Source organism: Prenolepis imparis, unplaced genomic scaffold, assembly GCF_030444845.1.
Source record: "Prenolepis imparis isolate NDT839.2.m4 unplaced genomic scaffold, iyPreImpa1.0 SCAF_6, whole genome shotgun sequence".
NCBI classification, from domain to species: domain Eukaryota; kingdom Metazoa; phylum Arthropoda; class Insecta; order Hymenoptera; family Formicidae; genus Prenolepis; species Prenolepis imparis.
The window spans coordinates 7649975-7674456 of NW_028141164.1; the positions used below are offsets into that span (position 1 = coordinate 7649975).

At 38.6% G+C, this 24482-nt stretch overlaps 4 protein-coding genes across 4 annotated transcripts in view; 2 read left to right on the forward strand and 2 right to left on the reverse strand.

Annotated features, from left to right (window-relative positions):
- The window catches only part of LOC145937214 (limbic system-associated membrane protein), a 34093-nt gene extending 15861 nt beyond the window's left edge, over positions 1-18232 (reverse strand). Inside the window, exons 1-2 of the mRNA XM_083040147.1 lie at positions 18098-18232; positions 12738-12941 (exon numbers count right to left, since the gene is read on the reverse strand). The gene's annotated coding sequence lies outside the window, so the exon portion shown is untranslated. The remainder of the gene's footprint in view (positions 1-12737; positions 12942-18097) is intronic.
- On the forward strand, positions 1816-17196 carry Dcma (decima). Its single transcript, XM_083040157.1, has 5 exons — positions 1816-2917; positions 3648-3814; positions 8714-8850; positions 9900-10076; positions 13663-17196. The coding sequence occupies exons 1-5, from the start codon at positions 2825-2827 to the stop codon at positions 13818-13820; spliced, it is 732 nt and encodes a 243-aa protein (XP_082896283.1). The 5' UTR covers positions 1816-2824; the 3' UTR covers positions 13821-17196.
- A 325-nt stretch (positions 18233-18557) lies between the features above and the next one.
- Positions 18558-21051, forward strand: LOC145937220 (uncharacterized). Its single transcript, XM_083040156.1, has 4 exons — positions 18558-18826; positions 18925-19035; positions 19149-19412; positions 19490-21051. Exons 1-4 carry the CDS (start codon positions 18568-18570, stop codon positions 19684-19686), a joined length of 831 nt encoding a protein of 276 aa, XP_082896282.1. The 5' UTR covers positions 18558-18567; the 3' UTR covers positions 19687-21051.
- Positions 21052-21352: 301 nt separating this feature from the next.
- On the reverse strand, positions 21353-24475 carry LOC145937218 (radial spoke head 1 homolog). Its single transcript, XM_083040155.1, has 6 exons — positions 24385-24475; positions 24027-24246; positions 23493-23719; positions 23178-23297; positions 22810-22950; positions 21353-22192 (listed from the first exon to the last, which is right to left on the reverse strand). The coding sequence occupies exons 1-6, from the start codon at positions 24442-24444 to the stop codon at positions 22052-22054; spliced, it is 909 nt and encodes a 302-aa protein (XP_082896281.1). The 5' UTR covers positions 24445-24475; the 3' UTR covers positions 21353-22051.
- Between the last annotated feature and the right edge of the window lie 7 nt (positions 24476-24482).

The following is a 24482-nucleotide window of genomic DNA, read 5'->3' on the forward strand; positions in this document are numbered from 1 at the left end:
CATCAACGTGCCAACTAAATTCGATATATTTTAGCGAAAGTCCAACAATCTCTCGAATCGTAATCGAATAATTCGGCAATCGTGCCGCTGCGAACGACGGCGACAACTCGGCCATTAACCGCTTGTTGTCAATTTGTATATAATTGTATAATGCAGATATGGATATACTGTCGCGTGCACACGCTCCATGATTCAACGCTGAAATGCGTACCGTGTCGAGGATACAACGCAACGCGTAAATGCAAGGGTTTACCACTAATAGAATTGCAGCTGAATTATTGTCACAATAGCAAGAGGCTGCGTACACCGTAAAAAAAAAAAATTACAAAATTGTGTGAATAATAAATACAAAAATACATAACAAGTAATAAAAATGTTATACATTTTTAGTATTTTTGTGCACTTTTACATTTATTCATGTAATACTGTAATTCTTTTTGCGCGTATAAATTTGCCTCTGCATTAAAATTATGTATACATATATATATATATATATATATATATATATATATATATATATATATATATTCTCTCTTTATAAGGATAATATTAATACGATTTTTCAATTTGTGCATTTTTAATAGGATTTTATCGATCCATATTGACTAGTATTTCGAATATAGAGATGTTGAAAATTAAATTTTCCTTTGACGTTTCCGAAGCCAAATAGTTGCCGTAAGAAATGATGGAAGAACTTTCCGAGAACTTCAAAGAGTTTTACATACGCGAAAAAGTCACATGCGGCATATTCAACGGTATGCGCTGGAAAAATTTATTCAAGTTTTAAAACTCAACTTAAAAATTTTCGAGTTCTCTCAACTTAAAAAATATTAATAGAAACCTTCGCTGAAGGTTTATCGAGGCGAAGTAGAAGAGTGGCTTGTGCGGTACGCGTATGGCGAAAATATCGTCGACATGCAACATTATCGGGATGCAACGACGTCAATTAAGGTATCGAAATTGCGTTATGCCGATATACCTTTATGGCATACGAAGTAGCTGCACGCCTCGCGTAAAGTGGCTCGACGAAACGCGACACGCTCTGCGGAATAGAATTGTATATGTTTCTTGACTAAAAGTATATTGCAAAAGTATGTTGTCTGTAATACATACTGGATGCATTGTGCATTGAAAAAACTAGCATTATTCTTTGTATTTAATTTAATTCTTTAGGGAAGAATGAAGCTGCCCGAAAGATGCCCAGAAGACAGTCAAACATAACAATCAATACATTGTTTAATAATAAAATTTTGTGATTTTATGCAAGTATTGTCACATTTGCAAAATTAATTTTCCAAATTAATAATCATTTTTTAAAATTATATCTTTATAAAGACAGTCATATATTTTTCGATAAAAAGAGCCGCTATATTAAACTCGAATTCATCGATCCATGAAATAACATGTCATTGAAAATTGTGCAAGTTTGACACGGAATAAAGTTACTAATTCTCCGGCTTTTGATTTTTCTGAAAACTTTTTAAGAGTTTTAAGTTTTTTAAGAGTAAAAAAAAGTTTCTTCACTGTATATTTAAAAATCACTTCTGTCCCCCTAATGGACCGACCAGCATAGCTTGTGGCGGCGAGTTGAGCTTTGTTCGCAGAGTCCGAATAAGAGCAAATCACGTTGCTTTACGGCCAACGTTATCAAGTAAAGGGACAAATTGCCTATTTTTGCGGAGAACGCGCGAAACTTGGAAGACGATCGCAGTAGAAGAGCAGTAGCGCGAGTCAGGCATGCGCGCTCGGCTCAGGGCGGCGCGCGGCAGTGAAAGAGCTCGAGGGCGAAACCCACGTTTTAGTCTGTCGCGTGTGTTGCTACGGCGCAGAATATAGTATCACTTTGCCCTCTCGCTGCCGAGAGTGCTCTCGCTTGCTTGTGTGATCGTTGAGGATCGAGAGATGCGGTGAGAGCAGGGAAACGCAGATAAGAGTCCTCGAGAGCATCGCGAGAGATCGTGCGCCGAAATTCCACGCGATTGTCCACGGCAGGGTATATAACAAGAGATGATGATGAGGACGCGACGTCGGGATGTTGCCGCGCGACGTCGTCAATCATCGTCGCGGATCGTCGCTCCTTGCGCGTAAACCTAAATTCCGCTCGTAAAAAAAAACACGTGATGTCGGATATCAAAGTCTGACACGTCGTCAGATTTAATCAGAACGTTTTCAACAAGGTATATAAATTTGTTGTATTGTAATTTACATTAGTCATTCATCTCGTGGTAGAAATCATCCGCGGTTCGAGACTCCCAAGACTAAGAGATTTAATCTTACGAAAATCCTACCGCCGATTCGCCGTGCAAAGTTTAACGCGAAAAAAAAGATGTCCTATCCTCTATTAACGCTACATCCGATTAGAATATGTCGCACGAGTCTTTGAAAAAGCACACGAGGGGAAAAGGTCGAGCACGCTGCGGTGATCGCACCGCTCCGGTGCCCGAGAGATGACTATACTACTACTGCCGAGAGAGAGAGCGATAAGCCTATTATCAGCCAGCTTTAAGTGACGCGAGATTGATCGCGTAAAAATAACCAGCGCGCGGCACAAAAAAAGAAAAAAAAAAAGAAAACGTGGCGGGAATGCGCGCCAAGTACACTTGGCGACTGCGGCGATTATTATCGGTGCGACCTGCTGCACCTCTTCAGCAGCAGCAGTAGTAGTAGTAGTAGTATTATCCCGTTGACTCGACGTTGACTTCCGGTATGCGTTTCGCGCGAGCCACCGCGTGGCCACCTCGCCGGACCGGAAATGCTCGCGGGTATCATCATCGTTACGTCGAGTGATGACCATTGGCGAGAGAGCTGTCCGTAACAAGATCAGATGATGACGGATTCCCCGACACCATCGACCAGTAGACATCATCACGACGATAAATCCGACAAGCCCGAGAAAGCCGATAAAACGGTGTTCCTGGTAAGTGAATCGTAATCTTAACGTAAAATCGCGCACGCGGTTGCAGCGACAAAATATCCTCCCATCTCTCGCCCCGATGTAACTTAAACGAAATCAACATAATTCGACTCCCAACGAATTATTCGCGCCGTCGAAATCTTATTAATCCGTCTCTCTCCTCTGATTCTGCTCTTAAAGAGCCTTTGTCGTTCGTCGTTTCATTTTCGTTTCATTTAATTTTAACAAAAGATACTTAATAGATATTTATTACGTTAAACATTTTTGCAATTAATAATTTGCCTGAGTAATCGGATTTTGTTATGAATAATAGCGCGATTGGGGGCTATGGGAGTGATTCACGCGGCGTTATTTTTTAATTTTCCAGTCCTGTTCGGTCGTAAATCACATCGGGCGAATAATTATTATTATTCGCGACGCAATCGATTCATAAACTATAGACGATGCAGCCATTATCTGTCGCTTTCAATTATTTAATAATACTCTTCGAACGTCGAATTATGCGGCGAACATATTCTGCAAACATATTGTTATACGGATATATATTTGGACAACCGAGAAAAATTGCTCAACGAGAGAGAAATATAACAATAATCGAGAGAATATATAATGGAAATATATATGTATATTTCACGAGACGGAGCGCGTATTTGAGCAAAGCTATTTCCGCTATTTCCTAATCGGACAATCGATGGATAACCCGACTGCGAGTTTCGCTTTTCATGCGTTTCAGCAAATCCAGGACATAAACAGCCAGGTAGCGCAATTTCGGGATTTACTCATTAATATCGGACAACCGCGCGATTGTCCGGAACTGCGAGAGAAAATACGAAGGCTACGTCGAAATTGCGTGGAGGCTTGCAAGAGCACCTCTCAGCTGGTCCTGCCACATGTGCAGAGGTGAGTCTTAAATTTATTAGGAACAAGCTTAATTAATCAAAATCATTTCAAAATTGTCAAACAATTTCGCAAGAATGAAAACCTGTTGACTGGTTTTATTCGAATTTTCTCCAATGATATAGTATCTCGTTAATACACACGAACCTATTAACTCGATTTAATACACCGAACACAAGCCATTCTACGCTCAAACCATTCGTGCTCGATCAATGCGTTAATTCGTTCGGGAAATGGACTACATGTACACATTTATCACGCGTTTAAGTCAATAAGGAAATTAACGCACTCGATCGTATATTCTCCCCCTCGTAATTTCTCCCCTTCCCTCCCGTGCACTTCCTTTCGTAAGGGTCGAGGCTACTCGTGCAATTTTTTTTCGACAATGATAACGAGAACACGGTCCTTTGACCTATGCGACGAAGAAAAGGGGCGCGAGTGTAAACCGTGAGATTAACGAGAACGACGTCGAAAATTTAGGACAAGGTTCCGCCGTCCTAAACTCTCGGATTCAAGCTAGTTTGCGACGACGAGAGTGGAAGAGGGAAAGAGAGAGAGACAGAGAAAAACTTTTCCTCCATTTCTTATCCATCGCTTCCGTCATCCCGATGCACAATGCAGGTCACAGATAGACGCCACAAACGATTGAACGCTTCCACCAAGAATCATGGTCGTGAGAAAAGCGTCACGTGCCGTCACCCCGCGCCTCTTCAATAACTTTCATTCCGTAAGTTTGCTGGGCGAAGCCACGGGGGTTGCCCTTTATCACCGGTTTCACGCAAGATTTCCGTCATCCAGGACTTTCGATTGACTTTGCGATCATCTCCGTCGATGGGAATCTAATAAAATGTGTCTCCGCGTTGCAACCTCGAATCACAGATTTAATCGCGTTTTACGAAAAAAAAAAAAAAAAAAATATTAGCCACCATAGGCACGGAAACTAAATTTCAGCTATAGGGACACCTAATTAATAATTTCTTTTTCGTCTCTGTATAAAATTTCATTACGTATATTATTTTCATATGACAATATTCATCTGTTTGATTAATATCGATGATTTGTGTCGAATCTGGTTACTCAATTTCTCGACTTTAGACATCTGACAAGAATCGTCGTCGGTAATGTCTGTAACGCGAGGATTTGCGTAAAGTCAAATATACGCGTGGTGCGGCTGGTGCCTCGTCAATCTCGATCGATCCAGGTCGCGGTAGCACTAGCTCTCGCAAGGAAAGTTTGCGCTCTCGAGAGCCGCCGGTGCTTACGACGTCGATCAAGTATTAATGCCGGGGAGTACTGTGTTTCTCCTTGTTTGTGTTTTCGTGTCGTCAGCGCGCGCGACTTGTAACTCTTGCTTACGGCGAGAACGAACGTGTAAAAGTTCGCGCGCGACATATGTATTCCCGGAGCTTTTACATAGCCCCCGGCGGAAATTGAACCGTTTGCAATTTAAAATTCCAGACTTTGCGAACCCGCTCGATTCGCCCTCGAAAATCGAAACTCGAGTCGGACAACTGGACAAATACGGCTTTTAGCAAGACACTCTGTAAATGTGGCAAATTGCCAATAAAATACGAAACGACGCTTGAAAATGCAATAACTCTGGAGTTTATTTTCCAAATTAAATTAAATAAAATGTTAAAAATTATATAAAAGAGAGAAAAAAAGGTGGGAATTTAACATGAAGCGAGAAAAAAGAGAGTCGTTCTAAATCCATCGAGACAATATATATAGTTGAACACATGTGTGTGTTATCTTTTTGCGGAAAAATCTCTCATCAATAATTTAATCGCCATAAGTAGTTTCGAGAGATGCACAGATACTATACAATTTCCGTATATTTCTTGGCATATGCAGAAGTTGCAAGAACTCGCGTGCAATCGCATTTGAAATTCGAAAAGCACTACCAAAAGCCAGACAGTCTCTTTCGTATAATCGCAGATTAATATATAGGCGAACCCGGGCGGTGAACGACTATTCTTTTCATCTCTGGGGGAAAAAAGGTCACGAATAAAACATCGGCGTGTATTTTGCATAATCGATGCAGTTGCATGTTTCGCGCCGATACGGCGCACGAAATACTCGTGACGTTTTTTGCGCGAGAACGGCCGATGGGTGTATATGTATGTATGTAACATGTGATCGAATGTGCACGTAAAGACAATCGATTGATTGTACCTCGCACCTCGAGAAAACTCTATGCAAATATGCAACAGAAATCGGCAAACAGAAGCTCAAGATTTTTCTCTCTTTCTCTCTCTCTCATCTTTTAAAATCGCGAAATAAAATCGAAGAAAAATACTAATGGAGACAGACGGGTTTAAGAGTAATTAATAAACAATTCACACGTACACACATACACAATGAAGTAATTTGTGCGAACAATCGAACCTCGTTGTGTCGCCGTGGCAGGTGCTATTAACGTAATCAAACGCGGAGGAAATGCGAATGCTGGTCACGTAGCAACATTATTCCAGGCTCTAACTGGAGATAAACAATGCTGAAGCAACGAGAGAAGCGGCTTATGGAAGGGGATAGAAAAGGGAGAAGGGGAGGTTGCAATAATTATCGTTCCGTAACGGCCGCACGATGATCCGGTTTAAGCGAAGTAAATAAAATGATGCGTATGCACACATTTGCGGCACGCGCTGTTCGATAGCTGTTCGACACGGCTATCTAATTAAACGTGTTGCTCATTGAAAATCCCGTTTGCACGCTCGGTGTCTCATATTTAAGCGCTACAATTCAATTTCGCGGCGAATAATTATTCTCTCCCTCCCCCGATCCAGAAGCCAGTATTTAACCGGATATTTGATGCAATTATCCGACATGAAATCTTTGCATTTTTCAATCACGGGTGCACGTATATCTATATGGCTGCAGGCTCGATAAATAATATCGAGATAATTGATCAACTTTCGAGTCAAACTTTTAGTCTTAGTTAGCGAGGAGAAGCTCGCTGTGTAAATTAATGAGGAAAATGAGATACCGGCAACTATTCGCATCGCCAAGTCTCGTGAAACTTGGCGATCCTTAGTTTCGCGTGTTAAATAATTCGGCGATTAAGCTTTAAATTATATTGTTCGAATAACAATGCGAGAATATAACAAACTTATCTCAATAAAATGTCTCTGGTGGACCATGTATTTAACTGTGCACGCTTAATTATCTATGTGTTTATACAATATTGCAACGAAAAATAATTTCGAAGGAAAAAGAACAAAATCGTGAAACATTTAGATTTTTATTAAGGTGTGCAAAGCCCCGGAAAGAATTATTCAAAGGCGACTGAATGAAAAGAGAGAGAGAAAAAGAAAGAAAAAAAGAGAAATCAAAAGAAAAGGTAGGGGAAAAAGAAACAGTAATTGCGAGTGGCGGTTTTTTTTTTTTTTTTAATACGAATTCCTACCCTTGACTCACCTCCCTTAACTTTTTGCGAGAAACTAATCTGTGAAATCGATAGCTTTCTTTCCTTTGGGTGCAAATAGTTACTATTAGAGTAGGACTAAAGAGGAGGAAGAGGAAAAACTATATGAACCAGAGAGTTTGTTTGCAAAGAAATTTAAATTCCGCAATATTGAAATCCGAACTCTTATACTACGTAGTTTTATTACCGCCACGAAATGCAACAAACTAAAGTAGACTCATTTTCTGTTGTATCTCCTTGTTTTTGCAGTCAAACTTTATCTTTATCTCCTCAATGTATTTAGCCGAGAATTATATATTGTTAATGACAATATAAATAATGAAGCTAATTTAAAAAAAAAGATAAATCGCGAAGAATCAATCGCCTTAGTAGCGATAAGAAGCGGTCGCGAATACGCTTGCAGATCGAGGTCGGTTGCCCTCGGTCGCGCCAATCTATTTCGCACGTTAATTGGAATCTCATTAACCGGAAGCCAACCGAAATGGTTTCTGCACAAGGAGAACGTTCAATGCTGGACCGATACGGTAATTAACGTAAAACGAGTTAATCGGAGTACTTGATTTTCCTGCGGCCTTTTACCGGCCCGCCCTCTTATGCCGCGATAATCGGATTATGCTTCGCGGCGTATTACTTCGCCAATTTCCATTACTTTGGATAAATTTTAAAAAGCAACGTATTTATTATTAAATACGCGAAAGGAAAAACCTCGCGAAGAGAGCGTAATATTTACTCGGTACATTTACCGCTCGTTTATCCCTCCTCGTCGTAAGATAATACATCATCGCAGAGCTAAGAATCACCCAACCGTTCCAACGGGATCATCCTCATTCAGTCGTCCTTGAAAATTCTTACGTATATAACGCGAGCGCGTCGTGAAAGCCGTGACGTTTTTATCCCCCACGTTGCGAAGTGGCAAAAGAAAAAGAGAGAAAAATGTACAGGCACTGGAGCAAAAAAAAAAAAAAAAAAAAAGAAGAAGGAGAAGTGTTGCCCGTGAAACGCGACATGTCAACACTTGAACACGTTTACGAAAGGTGTGCGCGTTAATGAGGCCCCAGCACTAGTGGGTACATTGCGGTGGTTCCTTCGCTTAAGCAATGGTAATTATGTTTTTAATGTAATTAATTCGGCAAATCACGCGAAACCGCGAACGAAGCGAAGGAAATCGGATGTTACGTATTTTACATTAAAATCGCATCCCCGACGCGAAGAGAAGTCATTAAAGCAATTCATATCTCTCGCTGCGATGCGATTTATTCTCGCTGGGTAACGTGATGTTTCGCAGTTTTACTTCTCGGGACTTCTTGTCTATTTCAGAATTACGTTGTAAAACAAATCTCCCTCCTCCCTTCATGTTTTATTCCGAGTAAAATTTGAAAATGGTAATAATATTGCAAATTTGATTTACATCTCTTGTATCGCATTACTAATCTCACAGACAGAGCTGAGAATCTTTGGGAAATATATTCTGATTGCAGCGCTATGGATGTTGGAATACCGGTGGACAGTCCAAATTTAGTGCTATTATTTTACGTAGTGCAATTATTTCTACGCGAACTGCACAAGAGCAAGAATCTCATACGAATCGTACCTATGGACATGTCCGGATATTACGGTAAGTCTCGTTGCACGTTATTATAAACGTTTTTCTTTGGTACGATATATAATCATCTTTTAAATTTATTTAAAGAAAATATACGATTTAAAGAAAATACAGGGAAGCGCTTTGTACAAATCTTTTTATAAATCATCGTTACAGCTTGGCTCGACTTTAATCTCAAAAGAATAAATTAGCATTTATCAATCCAAGCAAAGTTTATAATTTACGTCATTGTTCTCCATATATCTTTAACTTTTAACTCGAAAGACAAAAAACTTTGTTTCAAATGTCCTAAGAACGAGTGTAAAGGCGTTGTCATTGGTATCGCACGTTATCCGTTTGCGAAGCGTAACATTAAATCAATTTCTGCGGCTACTTTGAGCGAAGGACCGGATAGATTGATTTACGGCATGGTATTTCATAGAGGATCGTAACTTTCAAAACTATCGCTACAGTTGTAATATTGGATGCCGCTATGCATTCGATAAAATTTCTGACCATGCATCATTTCTTACACATAGAGACACGGAGAGAGAGATTCTATTTGCCACCTATAAAACCGTGAGGTAAATAATAACTTTTGTACGAGTGTTATCGCGTTAAATCAGATGTTTTCGTATAACTATTTGCGCCAGCTACAAGTAAATTACGAGGCTATCCATCTCTCTTATAGAGAAGCAAAACTTTTAGACTTCGGATAATTTACAACTATGTACTTCTTCGATATTAGCGCTTTACAAGGTACTCCAAGCGCTCGTTTATTTCCCACTTGAATACACGTGCTAAAGTTCATACAGACTTTTTTAAATCCCGTCGAAAAAAAAAAGAAGAAAAAGAAGAAAAATGAGAAACACCCGATACACTTTTATATACTAGAGTCACGTTGAAACAGTGCATCGCTTCAGTTATCATTGTGATAGAAAACTGTGATTATTATTCCCCTACGTTCTATTTTGCTCGAAATATTTCGCGTATCCGCGATGAAAAAAGAGAATTCGTCCGCGGGGAATTTAACGACATCGTCAAAATCTAACGACACAGTTTTTTCCGTTATCGCGTTACAGAGAGCCGCGCCGGTCCCTCGTATATCGGCAATGTGGTCTCGCAGATCCTCCTATGCAAACAGATCAGACCGGATTTCAACGAGGAGGAGCTCTGCAGCATCCGAAAGGATTCGGAAGAGATCGGTCAGCTGATATCGGAGCTACAAGAATTCATGCCCCAATCCGAGGCTGATACGGGTACAATTTCGCCGACATCTTCGTTCATATTCCCGAGGCCTTTGCCTATAGCCAATAATAATTTTCCTCACGAATGTGTCAATCGCAATTCTTAAAAAAAGGCAAATTTATCTCATATACATGTACACACTCAGACGCACACTCACATATATATGTAGATGCAATTTACATATCAAAAATAAGATTTATAACTCTCTACTCTTTCACCTCTCTGCTCTTTTTAATCACGCTTCCCGAAGTTGGGTAAATGTCGACTTTTATTCGTTGCAACGCAAAAAGCATACTAATAATAGAATAAAAAAATATAGGAAATAAATAGATCGAAAAGACTTGGCTCTCGATCTTGAAACGAGACGGGTTGAGAATAATATAGTAGATCGATATACATAATAACATGCAAAACGCAAGAGAAATTCTGAATTTTACCAACATATCGTTGATACGTGCACGACAGAACCGGTATAGGGTCGCGTCGATAGTGGACGCAGGAGAGAACGCCCCGTCTGACCTTAGACCCCGATGATATACGGGTCAAGGACGCATTCATTCTACAAAATCCGTTTGTCCGACCTGCATCCCCCGCGGTCCGTGAAGAAAGCGTGACGAGCGAAAGTGGCAAATGCCAGAGGGCAAAAATGCGAGGAGAGCGAGAAGAAGAGAGAATGGGGAGAGGAGGAAAAATACTGCTCGTCGGCCAACAAATCTAGACTGCCGTTCGTAAAACAATCTCGTCCGCTTGTTCGATAAATATTGCCTTCCATTGTGCTGCCGGCGGTTGACTTTAGCGCGGAACCGAAGGGAGAAGGAGAGCGGATGATGAGACGAGAAGAGATGGTTTTAAGCAGAAATTAAACCATGTTTCTCTTTCATAAATCAATGTAACGAGGGAACAATAGCGCAATATTATATTCGAGATGATCGTAACGTAATTAATGACATTTCTGCGGATCCGGAATAATCCTATAAGCGCTTCACATCCAAATGTTCCGGTAATAATGACAAATAAATGTGATAATTCACCGAAAGATACGTGAGATACGATAATCGCTGAAAATTTTCCCCTAGTAGATAGGAGTCAAAATTCTTATCACGAACGAGAATGTAAAAATTTCGGGCAAAGTAAAAAAAAAAATTATTGTGATAAAGCGCTACACGCAACTTAGAAAGGAAGAGCTACGATCACTGTCACCTTTTTAATATTTAATATGCAAAAGTTAAAGTGAAATACTAATGCAAAAAATAAAAATAAAAAGACATCGGTACTTTCTAAAATTTGCATACGCTCATGATAAAGATAAAGAGAACGTGATCTATATTTATTATAATATGAACCAGACTAACGAATGCGAGAGAGAGAGAAAGAAAGGCTTACGTGCCATGCAATTCAGGATTTATGAGAACAATATCACGCGAAATAAACGTTTTCATATCTTGCTTATCTGCATTCAAGTTGCGAATTTGTCAATGGCTAAAGACAACGTTGCATATTTTTCTTTTATCGTAAAAAGAACGCGTCGTATTTTGGACATAGAAATTTTAATTTGTCAAATGTCATAATTAAGCATATAGCAATAAGGTAAGATTTTTACAATCTTAAAAGTTTTGTGGCTATATAGTTGACGCGAAATTAATTGCAAGAAACAAAAAAATAACTCAGCGAAAATTTTTTGATCGTTACAAGCACGTAATAACTGCACGATTTTTTGCCGTAATTAAATAACTTTTAAACGAATCAGAGTGTAAACGTAAATAAAGTGCGAAAGTATGTGCATATTTAAATCCGAATAAAATTTTGCTCGTCATAGAAGTTTATTAACGCGTAAAAAATATTAGATCCAACTAACCACGTTTCTCTTTCGTCAAATTTGTTGAATGAAATAAGAATGCTGCAATTTTGCTGCACACAATTTTCTGATTAAAAAAATCCAGAAATACTCTTCATTCTTTCTGATTTTCATTTCGCATAATGGTTTCGGCTCGACGGGGTTAAATTTTAATCGATCTTAATGCGCGTCGCTGTAGAAGAGGGAGCATTATTTTTCAAACGTATTCGCGGCTAAATTAGTAATTAATAGTCGGAAGGGCTGATACTCGGTGCGCGCAAGGTTCGGGAGCAAGGTCGGGACTGTGTGCAACCCAGTGAACCCAGCTTCCGAGGCGCGCGGCAGGCAAGGGACGCACGTCAAATGGCGCAACGAGTCCGCGCGGACACGGCTCGGTTATCGAGAGGAAAAGCAGCCAGCGTTTGACAGCGAACCGTGATACGGGTCAAGGTCGCGAGTCGGGCGAAATCGGGTTTTCGCTCGCGAGAGAAAATGAGGAGATCCCGGAAAGCGGAAAAACGAAACAAAAAAAAAAACGAAAAAAAAAAAAAAAAAAAAAAAAAGAAAAAAGCGGCCAACCCCGTCTGAGAGAGTCAGTCGTGGCAGCCGAAAAGCACGTCCGAGATAAAGTGAGCACTTTATTCCGCGAACGGAGAATCGCTCGGCGAGAGCGATATATACTCGTGAGATGGATTTGCACAGATTTCGCGTAACAATATTCGCGAAACAATCCTCGCCGCTCCACGTCGCTCTCAGCAATGAGAGAATTCAACGAATAATTCTCTCCTCTAGGCAGAAACGCGACGCCGAGGAGAATTGCCGTACAATCGCCTCTTACCTGATTTCTCCCTCGGTCGTTTCCACGTTAACACAGCTACGATGAATTAATCCGATGCCAGTTAACGCAATAGTCTTCGTTAAGGCCACACAATCCAATTTTTCTGTGACGCAAAACTGGGCAGAATTGTCGTTGCACATTGTTCATCAGCGGTCCGAAATTTTTCACAGCTTTTCCACAGCGAAGAATTGTCTCAATTATAATCTGTAACAAATTGTAATTGATTTATGTAAAATTTCTGCGATTTCGCATTTCATTTGAACGAATATTCATTTGATACTCGAATGCATATTTCGCGTATTCCGACAGTCGGACTTGTACGGAAAGGCGAAATTAATTTTGTAATATTTGAAAAGATAAATATAGTCGGTGAGATAACAAATAGAGAACTTATCTAAGCGGAATATGTTACATCCGCTGTTTAGGATTAATATGAATATCGATATCCTTCCCTTTCGCGCGCGTTACGTCAAACCTCGCGAGATTATCCTTGTACGCTTTCAATCTCACACGGAATTTCAATATTCCTGTCGCAACCGACAGGTGTTATCCGAGAAGATTCCATCGATGGTATTGCAATTTATAGTGATCGTCACGTCGGAATTAAATCGTCCTTTCAACAGTAGCTAAAGAAAGAAAGACCGATCTGTTTTCCTTCGTTCCTCACATATTTCTCCCAAGACTCGAGACATATTATCTATCTCCTTTTTTTATTAAAAAAGAAAGTTCTTATATACGTATAATATCGTGATTCTTATTATATTATTTTTAATATTACAATATATTTTTTTTCTATTTAAATCTGTGAAAAAAATTTCAAAAAAATTTATAACTCTTTTCCATATTTCTTTAGGCAAAGGCACATACAGGCCGCGATAAAATAACGACTCTAAAGACATAAGATTCTCTCTCTGATTCTTCGCAGAGAAACCTGTGGCACTTCATAGCACTGGGAACAAAATCAATCGGAACAACGGAACACGAAGGATGCATCGATGGAGCAGCAACAGAGACCGACAATCGTCCTATTTCCGCAGTGGCTTTAGATTTTTGTGCTGCGCCGCGAGCACTAATTATGTTTAACGTACAATTCGTTTTTATTAATTAAAAGATGATATATATTTATTTCTATTATATGTGAAAATAATTAATGCGCACCGATACTTTTACGATGATTCCGACTATACATCTCGTAAAACAACAGGTAAATTAACAGCATTTCGGTTCGTAAACGTACGAGAAAAAGTTCCATTTAAAAAGATATTTTTTAATATTTTATATTCAACTGTGCGATAATTTATTCCTGACAGAACTCGCACAGTTGCGGCTCACTCTCTTTTATCGAAACTTTGATACATCGCGTTTTTATTTATCATCATTGTAATTTTTGTAATCTCTTTCACTAACTCATCATTGGCATATATGTCTCTCTTTGATTACTCTTTACGAAAAATAGCTGATAACGAAAAAATGTCGCAACAATAACGCCGGAAGACACGTCAAGGCCTAATAGGAGGCCTAAACCTGTCCTACTTGAGAGAAATATCCTCGAAACAAATCTTCTAACATATACCTGGTGACAATCAAAGAGTAGGAGCTCGAGACTCTAATGCCGAAAATTATTAATTGTAAGAAGTCGCACCATAATGAACACGAGTAATGGACGAGCACGGGGATAAAGAAAAGAGGGAATTTCAGCTTCACTTTTTACACCTCTCAGCAAGAATTCTCTAGTGGCACTCGATACTCCTCCCATTTTTTTGAACGCCCTTCTATGCTCTTCTCAGAATCCGCTGCCATACTAAATTTCCAAGTCGCGAACAAAACAAAAGAGCTTTGACGCCCCGAAGAAGGGAGAAGCCCTTTATTCAAGTCCGCTAAAATCCTTTAATTAATCCCACTATTAACATTGTTCCAAATCTAATTTGAATTCTCCCGAAATCATATCTCTTACGTTGAGAGTTAACGCGCCAATTTTCCCAATTTATCACATTCAAATCTTTCGACGCTTGTCTTAATTTTAATCAAAGATTTCGACTCGAAATACTCGTATAATCAAAGTTAGTGAATATTAATCAAGTCCAAATCTTTAAATTCTATATGAGAAATCTATCTATAGATGAATATATACATTCAAATATAGAATCGTCGGAACAAATGTGTCTGTCAAGTCAAAGCGGTAGATGCATATTGTGGAACAATTATGTCCTAGCATATATTTACAAGTGAGTGGACCAACCTCGATCTATTTATATTATACGCGATGGGCACACACGCAACGTAGTCTTCTAGTATGCGTATTTCGTATATACAATACAGGATGTCCCAAAAAAAACCATTGAATGTGCTTCTAGTAGCAAATTCTCTGGCCAATTCGAACCGATTTCTTTCTCAACCTAAATATCGAGATGTCAATAATTTTCGAATTATAAATGATTGAAAAGATAGGGTTTTTCACAAGCTAAATTTTTTAGAATAAAAAACTAACAAAACTTCCTTTTTTTGGTTAATTTTAGTTGAAATTGAAATATTAAACATTTTAATATTTGAGGCCTAGTTAAAGATATATGATGGAGAACATTGAAAATTTACGAAAAATGATGACCTTCTTCGATATTTTCGATAAGAAAAGCTCGACTCGAAATTAGTCTGCTATTAAAAGGACATCTGATCTTTTATGTATAGGGCATCCTACATATATAGGTACTAGAGATTATTTACAAAGCAATACGTAGATATACGCACACACACGCGCACATACACACACATATACAGAACGTACGCAAAACTTGCGTGTTCTGTGTACATTTCATAATTTTCTCGCATATGAAATATATAATACGACAGAAAATACAATCGTTATATCATGATTTTAACTCCAAACAGTATCAGCATATATTATTTGATAAAAATAAAACATCACAAAAAATTCTATTAGGCTGTAATAATTATTTTTATCTCGAAAAGTTGATACGCTTTAATTTTCGTATAATAAAACAAACTTGGAATATTTTTGTATATTTACATAAAACATAAATAAAGCACCATTATTTTGGATAATTAATAACCATACCTATGATATTAAATGTCACTAGCAAGTATGGAAAAAAAAAAGAATTACTTTGAGAACATTACAACACACACATATATACAATTGTAATTTACGAACAATATATTACGAAAGATATTTGAGACATTTTAAAATATATACAAGATATTTTGTTACATATCTTATCTCTCTCTTATCGAGTATGTATTCTTACATATCTTTCTTACAATTAGAAGAGTATCGCGCACCTTTAATTCTTTCCTACGTTAACGATTAGGTTCATCAAGGGTGATATGTGATATTTTGAGCGTTTTACCGTAACTCAATTAAGTTGTCATGTATGTAAATTAGATTAGAAGACTATACTATGGTATACAATAGAGCGACTATTTTATATAAACATTGCAAAAGGACAGCCATCGGCTGCGCACGGAAATGATTATAATATCTCGTTCTTCTCCTAAAAAATCTAAGTATAATGCGAAAGAGATTGTATGTTCGATTAAATTACACATATCAATTATGATATCGAGCGAGCTGACCGAATCGTTTACCTTGATAATCTCGTTAATCTCTGAATGAAAAACCGATCATCACGAATAAAGTATCGAGACAGAAAAATTGGCAAAGATATTGTAAACCACTTATCGATATGTATCAAGCAAATGAATCGATTCGAATCGTTTCTTCGAGAAGAAGTTGTTCTAAAAGCTCGATGGAATTTATTCTCGCGGACAATTGTTACATCTCGAATTAGCGATTCGATTATTTCTGCGTTCATTTAATCCAGAACTGGAAAAGTTTCGGGCCGATTTTCCAATAGTTTGATAACCACTCCCTCTCCCCAGAGTTTATTAAAGGAACTCTAGCGAGTGAAAGCGATGGATATCAACTTGCAATTGAAAATTGATCCGAAAATTGCAATTCTCAGCTCTGATTTAATCCTATTACGGTGTGAAAAGGGGACCGAAATATTCGAATATTTTACTCGTCGAATTTTTGTTGAGGAAACATTATAGAGAGCAAAAAAAAAGATATTAGTGCTGATACGTCGTATTTTTAGAAAGTAAGAAAGAAATTGTAAACATTAGAAACTGATTCAAACTCATAAGATAACGCAAATGGCAAAATCAAATCGTTGAGATATAATGTATATGATGTTGAAATAAATTTGAATCGTTCGACACGAACGATAATAGTTACGATAATTAGTTAATTTGCAATAATTATTACGAAACCGCATATCTTTCACGATAATTGAATCGCGAAAATGAATCTCGATGTATGAAAAAAATAGATTGCTTTCATCACATATATAAATGATTAAATAGAAACATGTATTATATATTTAAGAATGTAAAATTTGCATGCATGCAAACTAATCAAACTCGAATAAAAACTAAGATCCTGCGCACAACAAAAAAAATATTAGAAATAAATATTAAATATTAGGGATAGGAATTATTTTAAAATAATAAAATCGAAAAGACTGATATACAAATATAAATTCAGGTATAAGGGACTGTAATAAAAGTATAAGAGCCCTTTATACCTAAATTTGTATTTGTATATCAAAGTCTTTTCAATTTTATTATTTTAAAATAATTCCTATTCCTAATATTTAATATTTTATTCTAATATTTTCTCTATTATGCGCAGGGCCTAAAACTGCGTTAATAATAATAATTTGGCGAATAAAGTTCTGCGAGTAAGTTCTATATATAATCAAATCTTTTTTTATATTGATTTATTATATTATTCTTATATAATGATCGCTGAATGTGATCTGAATATGAATTATATATATAAAATTCCCCTTCTAAAAATTACAATCTAATATTACAATCTGAATTCGAATCGATAAAAAACGATGTAATAATATAAGACGATGTAATAATCATATATAATAGAAGAAAAAAGTTTCATACGTTCTCACAAAATATTCTATAATCTCCATTTGTATTAAAACGCCATATACGAAACAACTTGCAGCAGCATTCAAAGATGTAAAAAAGAGCGACGAAGAAAGCTATATATTTAGTATCTTTTTTTACAATGCTTTCTACTTTAAAGAGTTTTTAGGTTTAGTCGTTTATGAATTTTAAAATTTAGGTAATCTTTAAAGGCTTTTTTTGCTTTCAACGATATGCGGACGGATTATTGGTTCGAAAAATAAATATATATATATATTCGTTTCTCGGCTGAAGTTGTTTGTACATTTCTCAAGTCAAGGTTAATACTTAACGGTTTGCGGATTTGCTACGTGCATTGCATGCGCAATTAATTAAATACATACATAATACATACATACCACGGGCGTGACTCCTCGCGACGAGAATATTCCGAGATCGAACAGTTGGAATACTTTGTCGTGATTCGAAGACGATCCGTCCAGAGTCGCTATGCAAAATTGCCGACTTGCCTTCGACGGCGACGCCACCACGATCTGAAATCAGGCAGGAAAGAAACGTCACAAGCGACAACATTAAAACGCGTTCGCGAAAACGTGTGTCCCCGAAAAACTCTCGTCTCTTTTTCTCACCTATACGAAACTAACATATAAATGTGCGAGCGAGGAATTAACGCGACTAAAACAGCAGAGTTCCTCGAATTCGAGCGTCTTCTCTGCCGAGCGCGAGGAAGCGTCCCCGAATTCTGATTTTTAGGTTATACGTGAGAGAGGTGTCAGCTGAAGTTTGCCAAATGTAAACTGACGTATAAAGACGGAGATATTCGCGGAGCGCGGATCATCTCTCGCTCGTGCGAACCTGACTCCCGGACATGTATTGGAACAGAACGACGGCCGGACCGGCCGTGCGAGAGGAGATGCCGCTGAGCTCGATCTGTCACGTCGCGAGCACTCCGACGTCGGAGAGCGTGAATCCTGGCACGAGCGCGCAGATCTGCAACACGATCACGCCGACCTGCTGCACTCCGCCGCCGTCCTACCACAATATCAACCTTCCCCTGGGACACCCTTCCATGTTGACCAACGAACGCGGCGCGCCGCCCTCGTACGAGGAAGCGATAGACCCGAATGGTATTCTAATTAATCTCCAATCTGTCTCTGTTATTAAAATGTTCCTGCGTCTCGTCGCTTGTTTGAGCCAGGAGGGCTATCTTCTGTCTTTTTCATAGCACCACCACCGTCTTACGATTCGTTATTCGGTCGTATGAGAGAGGCACGTAAAATATCCAAGGGTATATTCGACTTTTTGAAGAACATTGTTTTCTTACTCCTGGGTACAAGTGAGTAAATGTTTTATATTTTTCTAAAATTAGAAGCTATATTCTCTTCCTAAAATTAGAAGCTGTATAATATTAGATATATATGATTATGAGTGAATTTTGACATTTTACAGTTGGATGTACCATCATTCTTGGAGTGACGATAGCAGTGCCAATTTGTATGATGGTCATCGGTGGACTGTATCTTTACGACTGTCCACAGGGTGAATACATTCCTGTATACTTGTTAGTGGGCGGAGGATTTGGAGTATTTAAACAATTATTAACTTTGTCAGCCAGAGTGCGACAACGTCAGGAGGAGAGAGACGAAGAAAGAATCAGACAATCGCCTACGCAGACTCTGATTAATTGTTTTATGCTCGGATGGTTCATTATTGGTATGCTGCGTTACTATTAATTACTTTTAATTGTAGCTTGTTTGCGAGAATACTTAATAAATTTATACCTTTTACAGGTTCTATGTGGGTATATAAGGAATACGAACCAAATTATGATCCAGCATTGGGAAAGTATTGCAACAAGACACTGTACTTATTCGCCTTTTGGCTGATTACATCGGTCTACATATGTATGGGTATTATAGCGGCCGGTCTGTGCAGCATTTCCCTAGCTAGCATCGCGTTTCACAGACCAACGCCGGACTTGATGTGAGATCTGAGTGTGGCTTAATCGCCTTGTTCAATCACATCCAAAAAATGATAAAAAGACATACATTTAGGATCTTCCATATTTGACGCGTACGATCGTATTTATCGAAAAGAGAAAAAAATTCATGCGTATGATTTTTTCATCTCTCATGGAAACATCATACACCCCCCCCCCCCCATCTTCGATCGATAAATATGAAAAGAGAAGAGGTAATGCTCACTCTTTTAAACATACTAGATATTATTAATAGCTTGGAAGAGAGAGAATAATTAAAATATGGAAAGCTCCGATTTGTATATAAATAACGAATATATACTCGAATATATAAGCGAAAGAGGAATCTCATATTTGGGAGCAAAGCGACAAAAGTCACACTCACTCACTTGAGAAAAGGCGCAACATCGTCCGCCGAGTCGCTTCACAAAGGGCGGAAAAAAATTTCGTCCACCTTTCACGTACCTGAAATGCTTAAACGACTACTTCGAAGGAAATCGTTAGCACGTTAAACGCACATAAAATACTTTCGCGCACGGTACGAATTTCAAGCAAGAGAATCGTTCAAACGACTGTTCACGGTTAAGCGCGATTATCCCCCGTAAATTACTCAATTTTGTCGCGAGACATAATTTTCGCGACATCGTAGAATCGAGAGAATCGGAGAAAATAATACCACGATACATCGAAGTCAAGTTTGTCTCTCGGTCTTGACAGCCTCTCGACGAAGGAACGAAGGGGTAGGCGAGAGAAAGCAAAGTAATAATAAAAAAAAACTTCGACCGGCTGTGTGTACATCTCATTCGCGTATTACTCGCGAATTTTTTTATCTTGTGCCAAGTTGGATGAACGCGGAGTCGCAGACCAAAGTATTTTGCTATCAACAAAGTGCTGCTCGCCTGTCAGCGCGCGCTTTTACTGCGATTTCTATATTAAATTCGTTATAAACTCGTCCCCGGGATTTTTAAGGGCGAGTTAGTGCAGACTCGCACTAACGTTTACACGGCGGGACGCTTTGTTACGACGGTCTAACATAATTCTACGATAAAATAAATGTTAGTCATCGCACATCGTTCTCTCAATACACTCCTTATCTATGTTAAGCACTTTACGGACTTGACTACATAATAGCGTACGCACGTAACTTCGCTTGCTCGTAACTATTGTTAAAAAGACTGCGAGACTTGTGCGCGTGATAATTTCTATATATTTATTCTGCCCTCTCTCCTCCGTCCTTTTACGCCTTAATCTTTATTGGACTTTTACGTCTCGATACGATTATTGCACGATTCGTTTTCCTATAAAAAGAGGAAGTCGCACAACATGCGATCAAAAAATTTTTTTTTTTTTTTTTTTTTTTCCAAAAATAAATCTCTATAAGAGAATTATAAAAAAACGACGCAGTATTCGTCAGTATTGTTGGAGCTTGCTATTTTTCAAAAAAATCAGCACGCTCCATCGCGTCGTGCAATACATGATGGAATGTTGACTTGTGAATTATTGTGATTCGATTAAACAATTGTATTTACCAAGTGTATTATGAATATATTATTGTACATATTATATATATATATATATATATATATATATATATATATATACACATACTTATACACATATACATAATATGACCGTTTTTTACACTGTATGACTTTATTATTAACTTTTCGACTGAAATTTAGTCTTCCTCCCTCAGTCCTTACGTTTGTAAACGTAATTATTCTGAGCATAAAAAGTAAGCATAGGATGTAGACGTAAATATGTATGAATAAGCATATAGACACGAGATATAATCGTGTCCTGCGACGCGTCTCTTACAAACATGCTTGCGCGTCCCAACGAACAACATTAACCGAGCTGCTATGCTTTCACAATTTCCACGTAAACATTTTAATAAAAGAGATATGTATATAATTCGATCGTGTGCACTAACCACCCGCAATGCACGTTCGACATCGTACTAGCTAGGGACAGATTGTAAATAACGTATGACTTGAATGTAAGACTCTATCGATCGACCGAATCGTATCTCTGCGCATTTATTATAATTATTACAAGTATTGTAACGAGAATAATTTCCGACAATGTAATAGCATTTCTACGTTTTGCGTGGCAAGAACGTATATGCACACATACACACTCACACACATACATATACATTCGTTGTTATAATTTCTTAAATAAAGCGCTTAAAATCACGCACTTTCTTTTTATTTCGCTTTGCATAATTAAAAATATATATATATGTGTGTATGTGCGCGCGTAAAGTTATATCAATTTCAATGTCATTTAATAATGATGCGAAAAATACGTACGGTAATAACACATAATACTCGATTGACTGATCGGCTCACAGTTTGCAATTTCAGGACACTTAAGGACTGTCAATTCCAAACGACGCTTTCCCCTGATCCTGATAATACTCTTCCCGTTCTCCTTCCGGATAATCCAGATCCCGCTCGATCTTTGGCCAGATATCCTCGCTTTTGTCATCGATCAAGGATTCCGTTGATGCCTATGCGAATGACATCGTATTAAAAGACGCATCTTTTTTTTTTTTTTAGATATATATATTTTACATCAGGTTTTATTCGCGCGCCGTAACCGGATACCGGTGATGTATGTCACGGCAATGAAAAGCGACATAAACAGGGAAAAGAAAGACGGCTACCTCCGGATATCGTAATTCCATTAATGATTGACGGAAGCCCGCAGTCTGGCGATGCGCTGGAAATAGCGACCGGATACTTCTCTAGTCGCGCGCGTTTGGTACAAAGTGCGGTCGATTAAAATTCATTTTAATCCGGAAAAATCCGTTTCCGCTTCCGATGTGACGCATTGCAGACACGGTGGAATTAAGGAAATCCTCGGTCGAGAAGGGACGACCGGATATAGAGCGCGAATTACCCCCGTTTCGCGCTTTTCAATATTAATCCGCATTTCGATATCCCAAAGAACGAGAGGCAAATGCGTTTACGCTTCGAATTACTAAAATTCGCTCTTTTTGTCAAACGCAGACTCGTCGCAAATTTTATCGATCGGGAGGAGCGTCGAGACGACACATGATATTAAAATGATTCGTTTGAATATGGCACGATATACTGGATTAAGATCAAGTCGATCGTGACTTACTTCTTCTCGCAAGGGTACGGCTTCTGGCGGCAATAACTCCGGCTTGTAAGGTGTGATGCAACGAGCACGCCACATCGGCAGGATGCCTATCCTTGAGAGTGGTCCTTCTGTCATTGCCGACTTGTCCCCTTCGTCGCCTTCCTGCATCGTTATAATGTAATTTGGTTAAAAAACGATCACAGTTTTCTCGTTACGAGGAAGCTTTTTCGCGCTAGCTTCTGTATCTATTTTGTATATTGCAGAAAAAATGTATCCCATATAATAATGATAAAAAGAATATTTTTAATAACAAGCAACATGATAAAAAATAAAACAAAATTCTCTGACGATGACATATCGCGCACATGGTTTAGATAAGACAATTTTACCTCCGCAATTTTATCCGTATACATCCAAGTCTGGTCATCGTATGCGGGATCTCTTATATGTATATAATGACCATGTTGCATGCATAAGTTTTCAAAAGTGAAGCAACCGCGTCCGTATGGCTACACATTGTGGGATAACGTTTCTCTTTAGTTTACTCAGAGCTTTCTCGAATGCATGTATCTTCTACACTACTGCGTTTTATTTAACGAAACAATCTCGCGCGCACTATACTCGCGAGATTCGTGAATATATAATCAATCCCGATTGCGCGAATATAGTTTTTTATTTTCATTTTTCGCATATATTTCATGTACCAAATTTGACTTCCAAAAACCGTGGAAACGATGGCGCGCGTGAACGAGTTGCCCGGAGCCTTGCATACGATCCTCCACCCAAGTGCCCATAAATTTCGTTCCTGTGTTAGCGTACAAGTACGTTCCCATACCGTGGCGAAGATTCTTCTTCCACGAGCCTTCGTAGATGTCATTATTCGCGTAATAATAAACGCCAAATCCGTGTCTCGCGTCGCGTTTCCATTCCCCTACAGAGAGTAACATTTATATATACTTTTTATTTAATCAATAGAAATATAGAAATATCGCGTATTTGTTGACAATAAATCGCTGAAGCTACGGATCTCGATGGAAAATCTTATGGATTTGTCGCGCGATCGACTCGCATTCCAGTTCCCGACACGCACGCTTCTCTCTAGATTTCTGACGTACGAAATAAAAATAATTGTATGAATATACGCATGTGGACGCACATATATCGTCCAACGTGACCTGACTTCCTCGAGTCTGATTCGGATCCTATTTTTGTATTTTTATATTCTTGCGTCTTCGTACCTTCGTATCGCGTTCCGTCAGGGTACCAAAAGATCCCTTGACCATATTTGCATCCGTGTCTCCAATCGCCGTTATATCGGGCACCGTTTTTGAACACGTAGACACCTTTGCCGTATCTAAGCCCGTTGCGATACTGGCCGACGTATATATCGCCGTTCGGTAGTAAAGCCTTCCCGTTACCGTGTCTCTCGCCATTCTCATTTCTCTCGCCTTCGTATACCTGCGATCGTTCTCGTAGAAAGAAAATCTCGTCATCTCGCGCGAACGGCACGTTTTGACATCAGCGAACAAATCAACGTATTACGCTTTTTTCCCCTAATCGATATAACGCTTCTATTTAATAAATATCTCCTATTACCCCGAGCGACTCGATCTCCGTCTCTCCACCTTCATCCGGATAATCTGACAATTTTTCCATTTTACGCGTATATAAGCTACTTCGTCACTCGCCTTTGC

Bases quoted from the DNA above. Each gene is read 5' to 3' on its own strand.
- Dcma (XM_083040157.1), top strand. From the start codon at position 2,825: ATGATGACGGATTCCCCGACACCATCGACCAGTAGACATCATCACGAC. The intron at 2,918-3,647 runs GTAAGTGAATCG...CATGCGTTTCAG, and splicing joins CCGATAAAACGGTGTTCCTG to CAAATCCAGGACATAAACAG. The intron at 8,851-9,899 runs GTAAGTCTCGTT...ATCGCGTTACAG, and splicing joins GGACATGTCCGGATATTACG to AGAGCCGCGCCGGTCCCTCG.
- LOC145937220 (XM_083040156.1), top strand. From the start codon at position 18,568: ATGTATTGGAACAGAACGACGGCCGGACCGGCCGTGCGAGAGGAGATG. The intron at 18,827-18,924 runs GTATTCTAATTA...TCTTTTTCATAG, and splicing joins GGAAGCGATAGACCCGAATG to CACCACCACCGTCTTACGAT. The intron at 19,413-19,489 runs GTATGCTGCGTT...TACCTTTTACAG, and splicing joins GCTCGGATGGTTCATTATTG to GTTCTATGTGGGTATATAAG.
- LOC145937218 (XM_083040155.1), bottom strand. From the start codon at position 24,444: ATGGAAAAATTGTCAGATTATCCGGATGAAGGTGGAGAGACGGAGATC. The intron at 23,720-24,026 runs GTACGAAGACGC...TACTCTCTGTAG, and splicing joins TGACGGAACGCGATACGAAG to GGGAATGGAAACGCGACGCG. The intron at 22,951-23,177 runs GTAAAATTGTCT...ATAACGATGCAG, and splicing joins ATACGGATAAAATTGCGGAG to GAAGGCGACGAAGGGGACAA.